A 12415-nucleotide genomic window follows, 5' to 3' on the forward strand; every position below is an offset into this window, starting at 1 on the left:
ACCAGCGAATCAATGTTATCTCACACAGCTTACGATCATTTATTGTTAATTTATATTTTGCTTGTTTAAAATTTTAATGTCTAATTACTGACGTCACACTGACGAGAACATTCAGTTGAGGGGGTTCATTGTTTACGTGCTGATAATGATTATATCGAGTAAGTAATAGAATGTGCTACGGTCATCAGATTTGTGACATTAAATGGCTCAAAAAATCAAGTTTGAAATTAGTTGGTGTATCTTGTTTCAGGAGACCCTCGCAACCCTGAACCTGGGCGCCCCCGGCTCCGAGCTCAGTGAGAGGAACAAGCGCACCATCGGCATCCTGCGGCAACTGTTCCCCTCCCTCACGCAGGTAACCACCCCCTCTGTCGTCCTTCTCACTATAACTAAGCTCTGGTTGCTTCCATGAGGAACAGCAGGTCTAACAAATCGACTACAAGCGTATTGTTTCGCAGGCCACGAACTAGGTCGTAAGGGCGGTGTATGTTTTAGATAATCGATCAGAAAGTACAGCAAATAACGAGTTTCGTGCTCCAAACATTCGGGCCGCTATTCCTGAGAGCGTTCCTAGGAGGGAACCGGAGCGCCGGGAACACGGGCGGCGGCAGCGGGACCGTCGACCTGGACGATGACGATGACGACGATGACGACGATGACGACGATGACGAGGAGGCGGTCACCTCCACCACCACCACTACGACCACCACCACTACCACCACCACCACAACTACGAGCCCCACCACCACGACCGAAGAGCCTGCATCGCGCAGGAAGCGGGCTCTGTTCTTCCTGCCGGTATGCGCCGCACTAACCACAGCCTGCCTCGAAGCGGCAGAGCCCTTGTCATCGCATCGTCACTCCATCGCATTGACGTCACCGATCACTCACTCACTCCGACCGCATTCTTCTACCAAGTTGTCGACTCGGCTCGTGCACATAGTCAGTTAAACCGCATGAGTAATTGGGACAATTGCACGGCCGAGATCACGCGACGACCGCGGTCATCCATTACCGCAGCGGGAGCTCGCAGCACCAACCTACGCAGCGAGGTGCTGAGCGTCCCGCTCCGCCCGTCACCGACCCGCTGCAACGCGCCATTTCGTGCCATGTTGTATTCATTAATACACACATTATACATTAGACGTGAGCTCGCACACCTGGGCTCTCGTCACACCGTGACACAGAGACAGTCGCGGAACTAACGATCATGGCGGCCGCTGTGGGTTCCGAGTGTGAAGCTTTGCGTTTTGTTTGCAGAACTCCATAGCGGAAGAGAACCTGTTATCTGGGGCGGAGTCCCAGCAAGCAGAGGTTCGCGTTGCGTTCGGCGAGAGCGGCAGTGGGCCGGGCGCCGCCGGTGCGGACCAGCAGGGCGCCGCGAGCGAGGACCAGCAGACCGCCGCGCAGACCAACAGCGCCAGCATCGACGAGATCACTCTCGACGACGCCGACGGCAGCGAGGAGAATAGGAACAAGAGGTACCCACGGACCGGACACTCAATAATTACTCTTACATAAATATCTTGACTAACGATGAGCGAATCATAGTTAAAAGACTAAAAATCATTCCTGGTTATAGACTGTTTACGACTAATAACTTTACATTCGTTGAAAACGTTACAAGATCTATCGACAGCAATGCAACTGAGAACAAAGGCCTTGCGCTCTCAGTGCAGCCAACATTACAAAAGAATTTAAATACACACAAAACTCACGTTCGAGCTATTCATAGCTCGCTTTAGAAATAATTAATTTCACGCCATTTCAATAAACTTGTAACGACACTACAAAATTATGTAAGATTCCTAGAACACTCGTAATGTAAAAACATCACAATAGTATGACTTTCATTTTAAATTTTTTTTTTCCGAGCATTTTGATATTTATCTACCTTTTAAACCTTCTCTGGACTTCTACAAATAATTCAAGACCAAAATTAACCAAATCAGTCCAGCCGCTCTCAAGTTTTAGCGAGACTAACGAACAACAATTAATTTTTATATAATAATATATAGATAATTTGAACAGCAAGACCACCGCACCTTGCTTGACCAGGCGCACATTGCGATCGGGAGACGACCCGGCTAATTTCACTATTACAATAATGTTACATTAACAAGAGCTCAGACCACAGCGTCTCCGCGTCTCACGGCTGTCGATACATACAGACTAAGAGTACCATTCTAGGGCAATCACTTCGTCTAAATAATGATAATAATAATGGCATGCAACGCAATACAATTGAGTTTTTCCGATAACTTCTCACGTTCTAGTTTACACAGCTAGGCATGTGCGCAGGCAGCCGTGTAGCCGGTGAGGAGCGAGGTAGGTCAGCTGTGCGGTGCCGTGCGCGTGGCTGCCTTCATACTCTGCATTTTGAGTTGTTAACGGCGCAGCTCACACTGTGTAAGTCAATAATTGTTGTCTACTTTCAGGTTCTTGTCGTTCGGAGGGGCAGGTGGCGCCTCTGGCGGCGGCTCCGGCAACTTCTTATTCGACATCGTCAGGGTAAGGACACGAGAACACATATAACGGCTACATGTGCACCCGCACGACCGACTATTGTCCAAACCTCTACCTGAACATTACGGTATATCATGTTACAAGTCATATTCGAGTTTTCTTCGAGAGTTCTTAAGAAAAACTTGTGTTCGCTGTGGCACGGACATCTACATAGAACCTCTCTCTATAACTACGAGTATAAGGTCATCGACCCAGTACTTGCACGCGAGTGTCTAGGTCTAGTGGTAGGACCTTCCCGTGGTGGCACTGCCCTACCTATTTCAGTAGCAAATGAGTGATAGTGTCCGCAATCAAGAACAGGACAGGAAAGAAAGAAATGAAAACGAAACAGCCCAATTCCACATAATAATAAAGAGATCACACTAGTACATTTTGACCTATCTCATTCAACACTAACATTATATGGTAATATATATTTTTTCCATAGATTCTCTATTCTTCTATTATATTTTGTTCTTCGTAATTGTATTTATGTTATTTTTTCAGAATTTAGTACTCACTCAACACTGTTGGTATCATTATAAATAAAACAGTTAAAATCGGCTGCAAAAGCGCAAGAATAGCACGTAATAATATCGTATAAGTCATTCATTACGACCGCACTAGATGGCGTTCTGCTACTTTAGAATTTAAATATATAGAGGTGTAATTCTTCTGTCCGTGTGTATGTTAGTTAACTCCTCCTAAGCGGTTGGACAGATTTTTTTAACTTTTTTTGTGTGCTCCTGAGGATTCGAGAATGACATAGATTGACAATTCGCACTACCACCAAAAAATATATATTTTATAATAAAAGTTTGAAATTTTCGTAACTAAGACGTGTGTATAGACAACGTCTGTCGGGTCCGCTCGTAATTAATATTTATCTGTATACGTAACGTCAGCTTTGATAAACATCAATCGTAGAAATTATATTACAAAAACATTTTCAATGGCGGAATCCAAACTCTTCTACACCCCGGGGCATGACACCCCCGGGTCGAAAGAGAACATCATTAAAATATTTAATATTTCTGCTCTTCCTATCACTTTAATAGTAAATAGGAGTTATTGTGTAAATAGGTACTGATTGATAGACGATGATTCAGGTATGAAATATACCTAGTCAGGTCATAAATTCTGTCACATGTTTAATGTAAAATTTGATTGATGATTTGATTAAAAATTGAAACAAGTTTATTCATTATGTAACCATTCATATACCAAAATGAACTTAACAAAACATAGATTCTTATGACACTAAAGTTTATTCAAAATGACCTCCGCGATTTTGAATACAGGCCTTCAATCTGCGCGGCCAGTCGTCTATCGCAGCACGAACGAGGTCCATGTCAATATCGGCGGCTACCTTAATCAAGGATGTCTTGAGTGACTCCAAATTGGGATGAGGCTTTGAGCACGCCTTTTCCTCCAAGTGTTGCCATATCTTGTAATCTAATGGATTCAAATTTGGGCTGGAGGAGGGCCAGTCTTCGTGCCGGATGAAGTCGATTTCACGCGCCGCCAGCCAGTCTTGTGTGCTCTTCGCTCTATGAGCTAGCGCCGAATCTTGTTGTAATACCCAGTGCCTGTTATTGAACATGGTATGAGAAACAGGTTCTACAAGGTTCGTCAGGACTATATTTTGATACACAACTGCATTCGTTTTTACACCTTTCTCACAAAAATGTACCTCTGTTAAGCCCCAATAAGAAACTCCCAACCATACCATGAGCGAGGATGGAAAATGACCTCGTTGGACACGCGGAATACGGTTGCTCGCTTCTTCACTACTGTGTGCGTATACCTTATCATTTTGTTTGTTGTAGCTCTCTTCTACGGTAAAAATTTTTTCATCCGAAAAAAGAATTTCCCGATATTTTTTTCCCGCGTACCGCTTCAACAAAGCGCGGCATCTCTTCAATCTCAGGTCCATTAGACGAGCATTCAAACGATGTCCTGTTTTCTTCGATATGCCCGAAGCCCTAAGTCTTCATTTAACACCCTTTTCACCGTGGTTCTGCTTAACCCCATCTGAAGGGCCAACAGTTTCTGCTTACGTTTGGGATTTCTTTGAATTCGCGCCTTTACAGCTTTTACCACTGCTGGAGTCCTAACAGACCGAGGGCGACCACTTTTTGACCTGTCATCTACACTAGAGTCTTCATTGTATCGTTTGATGGTACGATAAACGAATCTTTTGGTTATATTCAAAATTTTCAGTATGTTAAAAATTTGAATTGGCGCGTAACCGCAACGATGCAACGCAATAACTGCAACACGGTCTTCTTTAAGCGTCCACCCATATTTAAAAATGAGTAAAATTCTATAAGTATACATTTTTATTTTCATGAACAATTCGAAATTCGAATTCAATAAACCTTTTTGTGGCCAGCATTCTAAAAGAAAAGTTTTTACTGTGTGACAATACTTATGACCTGACTAGTTATTTTGTGAAAATACAAAACAATTGAATATTCCTTTAAAATGAAATGGTAGTTTGGTTTAAAACAGGAGATATATGGCGGATCGTTAAATCTAAACTTTCACGGGAAATAATCGTAGAGAGCTACAACTGCGGCTGAACTACAGATTGAATAAAAAAACACAAGCAAATAATGTTCTTGTGTTCGTCTGACGGTCGCGCTTACAAAAAGCGTTTCTAAAAACGTTACTTAAATTGTTCAAGACAAAAAATCAGCCGACAAAATTCATTGTACGTGTTGCTGAATCTACCGCTGTAACAAACTTGTCAGCAAAACAAAAACACCACACGTCTCTACACCTACAGAAGCAGTTCTGCATCCGGGTTGATAAGTATGATGATAACGCAACAATTCCCTTGAGTAGTAGTAGTAACAACGGACGACATGCCGAGATCTACTATCCGACTTAAAATGTAATTGTGCGGATTGAATATATTCTTCAAATTAAAGTTAATCATTTGAGATTTATCGGTTATAAAAAACAAAGCAAAGCATACAACGCGAAAAAAATTAGGAATAATTAGTTTGGACGAGTGGCGGATGTACGATGCGATGCATCTAAAAAGATCTCTGCTAGCTCTACTGGCGGCAGAAGCTCAGTGTCTCCGGACGTGTGGGACGTGTGCAGTGCGTACCTACACGTGCACTCTGTGCCGGGGGTGATTAGATATATTTTCAGCGTCCGGCGGAGGCGATGGCGCGCGCGGCCGGCTCGGCATTCCGTTTGTTCGCGGGCACCGACTCGCTCAACGTGGGCCTCACCGCCTCACACACAGCCACACTGGACCCCAATGATCCACAAGTACACACACACCTACATGCACCACACTACCGATGTAGTTAGAATATTGCCACAACGGACCAGCTTTAAGTAGATATTAGACTGTAGATTGTTAATAATACTAGTATACTACCCAATTACTAATAAAATCATAGAGTGTCGTTCGTCCATGGACGGATTTTCAAAGTAGCAATATCCTCGCCATAGGACTAGGAGGGTGTACTCGCATAACTTAAGCACTGCGTTCGTGTCCGATAAATATTTGACCAACGTAGAATAAGCGACATAGAATTTAAATACACTTTAAGAAAAATGTATCAATTCGTGAATATTCATTGTTACACACACACACAGACACACACACAAAAACTTGCACACATATATAGTTCCAGACGGACAGCGTTGCGTCGCGGCGTCGTGCCACGTCATGCCGCGTCATGCCGCGGTTGATGCAGCAACGTCTTGTAATCGCTGTTGCTGATTCTATTTTATTGTACATATAAAATGTACTCAAATTTTACTTCATTTTTTTGTACAAAATGCGTTCTACATCATGCACCTTCACTATCTGTAATAGTTTATGTCTGTCTAATTATTTATGTACTTTTATATTACTAACAAACACGTAGTCTTGCTTCCAGAAAACACCGTCATTTAGAAGCCGCTGAAGTAGTTAGCTTCAATTCTAATCTTACTTTAATATTGATCGAGAGGAACTCGCCGGACTCTCGGTTGGACCGATTGAAACATTTTAGGCTAGGCGAAGCCACCGACTCAGCCCTGGGCTAGAACCGTCCTGGGTCAGGGGGTGAGATGACCCGCCATCGAGTTGCTTTTTCTCAAGTCGGAGCTTCTTAGGTCTCCTTTTGCCGATTCTCAAACCGACACTCGGCACCTAAAATTGTCAGGGGGCCAGTTCACTAAGTCAGATGGCGATAGTGACAGGTAGGGTTGGAAAGAAAAGGGTGGTTTCTCTCTAATCCCACCACATACTTCCACAAAATGGTGTACTCGCAGAAATCAATCATTGCCCGCCACGACTCATCACTCAACGACTCGATATCGATTTGTAGAGAGAGAAGACGGTGCCGCATCTCCCTCGCGTGCGATCGTGCGCTCCGCCGCGTCCAGGTCACATCGTCGGTGACGGCACTCTGCCATCGGCTCAGTTCCGACTCGATGCGGGTGCTTCTTAAAGTACACAATTTACCGCGTTGAATACAAAACATGAATTCTAATTTAGAAATTTGAATATAAAATGAATATACAAGTGTTAGTTAAACGATTGCCTTTTACGTCGGCAGCTGGTAGCGGGCTCGCCGTCTGGCGCGAGCGGCGGTGAGGCGGCCGCCGAAGGAGACGACGGGAGCGCCGCCAAGGGAGACAACCTCACCGAGGGGGTGCCCGGGCCCATCACGAGACTCTTCATCATCGCCAACCGCGGCATCGCCAACCTCATCCAGGACCTCATCCTGCGCATCGCGCAAACCTCTGAGAGGATAGTCAACTTCAAGGCGCGACTCATCACCTCCATCATTTAATGTGTTTAGAACATTGTAGTTAGTTAGTTAGTGGCTGGTGGGAGCGTCAGCGGACTCGTCCCGGTGGAGGTGTCGGCGGGTGTGAACGCACCCGTGCGCAGTATCAACTCTAACAGAACATCAAGTCGCACTTCTCCTACTCGACGTCGATATCGATGTCGATGTACAATTGGCAGTCGTCCCCTGTCATTGTGGCTGAGCTATTTTGTTCCTAAAGTAGTTGACAGCTTCTTTTGTGTTTTAAACGTTTTAAACGACCTGGGTGCTAATTATGAACTATGTACACTGCGCAATTGTGCACTGTGCACTGTGCACTGTGCGAAATACTGATGTGAATTCTGAAAGGAGCTGCATATTGGACTAAAACGTAGTTTATTAATAACTTGAAATTCATTTGTTTACTACTGTATTGAACATTTTGTAATTATTTCCGCTTTTAAAGAGGTATTGCCTTATATTTGTGTTGAATGTTAGACAAGCCGCTGGGAGGCTGGTAGGCGCACACCCCCTGTTTACTAGAGGCGGTTCCACTGACGTGCGTGTGTTATCATTAATGTATTATAGTCGGACAATGCACTGCCAATGCACAAAATAAAATCAACTCGCTTCATCCATATTTATTCTATTTATACACAGCAGTAACTACGAGACAGTGTTAACGTCATTTAACTTTAAAGTTTCAAAATAAATCTGGCAGTACATTGCTCGGGTAATCCACTTGTGTAGTGAGAACAGCGCTCGGCGCCGCTCGGCCGGGCTCGGCCACGCTCGGCCACGCTCGGCCACGCTCGGCCACGCTCGGCCACGCTCGGGAGCGCTCGGCGCTCGGCGCAATTAGTGCTCAAGCTTTTTATACCGTGACAAATATTTTTGATTCGTTTTTATGTTTGTAAATATGTATTATAGCGGAATTTTTAATGAAATAAATAGTTAAATTATTGTTTCTGTTTATTTTTACTCCAACACCTGACCTAACACCATTAGAACAAACACAAAGTTGTATGTATAACAATAGCCAACTTGTTACACTGCGAAGACAATTCTGTGCCATATCAGGAGTAATTATTAAGAAATGAGTCCAGCATCTTTGCGAAACAACCAACGTAACGTCTTCTACGAGTCGGTCCGCACTCGGCGGCGGGCCTGCGAGACTCCGTCACCAGCGGAGCTGTTAGCACTGGCTCGCGATGAGATGTTGTAACACACGCCGGGCGGTGCAGGGGCTTCTTGAAATGCATGGCTCCAATTACGTTCTTGTCACAAGCATATTTATAGTCACTGCAAAAGAACTACAAGATTTGAGAGTCGTAATATGTCGGCCTGGAGACCTTAATGAAACAATCAATTGTGGGTGGCCCAACAAGCGATATGCGGGTGCATACGTAGTCAAATGTTTGTGCCGAGCTTCTTGGGGCGTATCGCGATTATATCAAGTAATTAATATGGCTCTTAGAAAAGTTATAATTTACGAAACGTAGAAGCCATTAAGAACCCGTCCCAAAACTCATGTAGGTATTACGAGCTAACAACACGAATGTCGCTGTCGTCTTGAGACAGTTTGAAGTCTCACTTGTATTGGTTCAGCGACGTCCTACCATCCTCCCTACTAAACAAAACGCACAATTGTTTCAAATCAAATCAAATGAAATAAAAAAAAAATTATTCAACATAAATGAAAGTACATACTTGTTGAACGTCAAAAAGAACTACCGCCAATTCACAAGAACTAACCTCCGTCCTGAGAAGAACTGGCAAGAAACTCAGCGGGCATATTGTCTTTTCCTTTTTTTTTTTAATATTAGTTTTTTTTAAAGATTTTACAATGAGTATTATAACGTAACAATTATTGCAATATTGAAATGCCCGGAGCGAGCAACTCATTCCCACTTTGTGCAATCTTCTAGATAATCATTGACTTTATAGTAAGCTTTATTGCACAGATGATCTTTAATAGTTTTCTTAAACCTATGTATATGTAGGTTCTGAACATCTTGTGGGATTTTGTTGTACAGGCGCACAGACAAACACCCGATTGAATTTCGTATCTTATGTAACCTACTCATCGGCACAACAAGCTTGTGTTTGTTCCTAGTATTTCTATTATGTATGTCCGACATTTTAGGAAGCTCGTCAATATGTTTACGAACATACATAAATTTTTCAAAAATGTACTGGGATGGCATAGTGAGAACTTTAATTTCTTTAAATTTCTCCCTCTGGGATTCCCTTGAGTGCATATTATAAATAGCACGTATAAATAAATATCATTTCTACATCGGCCGCATTGCCCCATAGCAAAATGCCATAGGACATGACACTGTGAAAGTAACTAAAATAAACTAAACGAGCCGTGTCCGCGTTTGGTCACATTCTATTTTTTTTTACTGCGTATGCTGCAGAGCTGAGCTTACTCGCCAATTTATGAATATGAGGTTCCCACTGCAGCTTGGAGTCCACTGTTATACCAAGAAATACAGTTGACTCAACAAGCTCCAATGATTCCTTAGAAACAATTACATTACTATCTACTTGTCTCACATTTAAAGGTGATTTAATACATTTTAGACTAAATTTAATACATTTAGTTTTCTTACTATTCAATAATAGATTAATGATACGAAACCAATGAACCACACACGAAATCGCATCATTCACTTCGTCATAGGCTTGCAACTGTCGTTTAATTTTAAATAATAAAGATGTATCATCTGCGAATAATACGACCTCGTGTCGGGACTCAATAAAACTAGGTAAATCGTTTATATATATTAGAAATAAAAGAGGACTCAAAATGGAACCCTGAGGTTTCACAGTAGAAACACCAGATCGCGGTCACCAATTTAGGACAGTGGTTCCAGAAGTGGCGCATCGACATCAACCCCACGAAATGCACAGCTGTGCTCTTCAAAAAGGGTCGCCCTTCAGACACTACTGCTTGCATCTCGTCACCATTTAGGCGCGGTAACTCCAGTCCTGCCATAAAAATCTTTGGCCAGCCCGTGCCGTGGGCTTCGAAAGCTAAGTACTTAGGCGTCCCTCTCGACAGGGTCATGACATTCGGACACACATCCCACATCAAGTCAGTACGCGACCTAGCCGCATTCCTATTCGGTCGACTCTACCCCATGATCTGCAAACGAAGTAAATTGTCCCTTGATAACAAGGTGACACTTTAAAAAGCTTGTAGGTATACATTGTGTTATGATCTATGGAAGTGTAATGTTCACTCACACAGCCCCTACACACATTAACTCTCCTCAGATCATCCAATCCCGTTTCGGTAAGATTGCCGTCGGAGCACCATGGTATGTGAGGAATGTAGATCTACACGACGACCTGAATTTAGTACCTTTACGTAAGTATCTTAACAAAGCGTCAGAAAGCTACTTCGACAAAACGGCGCGACACGAAAACTTTCTTATCGTGGCAGTCGCTAATTACTTATCCGACCACGATGGGGCAACGCAAAGCCGCCGTCGCCCGAATCATGTCTTGTGTGATCCTCTGGATTCATTCTTGTGCTTTTAGCCTTCTCGAGTACCAGCCACCGTCCTCGAACTAGTCGATTACGACGAAGAGTTCGACGAGTGAACTAAACAGCCTATTGAGTTTCTCGCCGAATCTTCTCATTGTGTCGCGATTCCGCTCTTGCTCTTGCTAGGGCTAGTGTTAGCAAATTCTCTCAGGTTGAGCCTGTGAGCTCACCTATCCGTCCAGTCGTAGGTGGGATAGTCCCTTAGGCTACCATCGAATAGGTAGAGTAGAAACAGGCATGGCGGTTCGACACGCGCAGGCGTTCTCGCCGCGTGCCCCGTGTTGTTGTGTTGTTATTCACACTTTTCATTTAAGGAGAGTTTATCCCGGCCACCTAGAACGACTGCGTTCATCAACAATGAGTTTCAAAACATGACATGTCCTACTTTAAACGAGTTTTGAATTCATGACCTCTCACCAAGATCTAAATTAGAGAGCTAGGTAAGTAAATTATAAATGAAATGGAGATACTATTATATTACTATGTAGCAGCAGTAGAATAGCAGGGAAGTAGGTAATGATGGCGTTGAAGATTCGTGTCCGACTTGCAACGACCATACTGACTACAGTGTTGTCATCATCACGCACTTGATAGTATATGTAGAAACTCGCAACATGTATCTACATCTTTACTGCTAGCGTGCTTACTCGCGTAGTTTATCAACCGGGACACTATAAAGTTGCGATAGTACCTACATATATTTTATAGACACTGTAACGTACCGCAGGGCTCGGGTTATCTTGTCTGTGTGCGTAACTTTCATTTTTACTCGAAGGTGTTGTACGTACCAAACGAAATTAATAATTAATTAAACTTTTCAATTTAACATACTCGGCTCTCGATGCTGTCAAACTGAGTGCATTCAGGTAATCAGTAATTAAAGTCAAAGAAAAGAGTTTTAAACGCATAAATGTAGGATTACTTCGAAAAGTATCCTACATTTACTCTCATATACAAAAGAATTAATAAAATAATTTATTATCTATTAAAATAATTTCCTTCTTTACCTACACAGTGTATTCAATTAAAGGAAATACATTAAAAACGGTAGTATTTATGAACCAATGTTTTACCTATTATGGGTTGTGTTGTCGACTCGCAACTAAGGATTCCAGCGTTCTCTCCAACAATTCCAATTGTACTACTAATAAACTAGGTACGGAGCCCATGACTCGAGGAGGGCGACAACATGCTAGTTGCTGTGTCTATAGGCTCTTCGAAGACCACAAATGGATCGTGAACTAAACCAATCGCCACATGTACGACGATCGTGAACTAAACCAATCGCCACAGGTACGACGGAGCATCTCTTGAAGCTCAATTGACGTTTTCACTGATTTCTAAAATTTTCAGATAAGATTTGGATAAACGAATATTATATTTTAAAAAATCTATGGAATACTTGAAAAAGAATAATGTTCATAGAGCTCTGACAGGTTTTACTCATAATCAAATAATAAAAACAGACAACTTGGAGTAAATGTTGTTTATAATATGCGTGTGTCTGTGTGTAAACTTAACACTTAAAAATCATACGTAGAGGAAAACCTTAGAAGTATTTCCTTTA

The 12415-nt window shown here is 42.8% G+C and overlaps 1 protein-coding gene and 1 long non-coding RNA gene across 7 annotated transcripts in view; one reads left to right on the forward strand and one right to left on the reverse strand.

Annotated features, from left to right (window-relative positions):
- The window catches only part of LOC101736716 (DDT domain-containing protein DDB_G0282237), a 34117-nt gene extending 25864 nt beyond the window's left edge, over nt 1-8253 (forward strand). For 3 of the 6 annotated variants that reach the window (XM_062669288.1, XM_038012008.2, XM_062669287.1), the window contains exons 3-7: nt 251-355; nt 496-798; nt 1261-1481; nt 2439-2511; nt 7077-8253. In XM_062669288.1, the coding sequence (XP_062525272.1) occupies nt 251-355; nt 496-798; nt 1261-1481; nt 2439-2511; nt 7077-7313 (939 nt within the window). In that variant the 3' untranslated portion in view covers nt 7314-8253. The remainder of the gene's footprint in view (nt 1-250; nt 356-495; nt 799-1260; nt 1482-2438; nt 2512-7076) is intronic. The other 3 variants (XM_062669291.1, XM_062669289.1, XM_062669290.1) reach the window with 1 other exon arrangement.
- LOC105841826 (uncharacterized) lies at nt 8244-11761 on the reverse strand. The gene is made up of 2 exons (XR_001139739.4): nt 11571-11761; nt 8244-8591 (listed from the first exon to the last, which is right to left on the reverse strand). It is a non-coding gene; the product is annotated as an uncharacterized LOC105841826 (long non-coding RNA).
- Nucleotides 11762-12415: the final 654 nt, after the last annotated feature.

The sequence above is a fragment of the Bombyx mori genome, chromosome 7, assembly GCF_030269925.1.
Source record: "Bombyx mori chromosome 7, ASM3026992v2".
Lineage (NCBI taxonomy): Eukaryota > Metazoa > Arthropoda > Insecta > Lepidoptera > Bombycidae > Bombyx > Bombyx mori.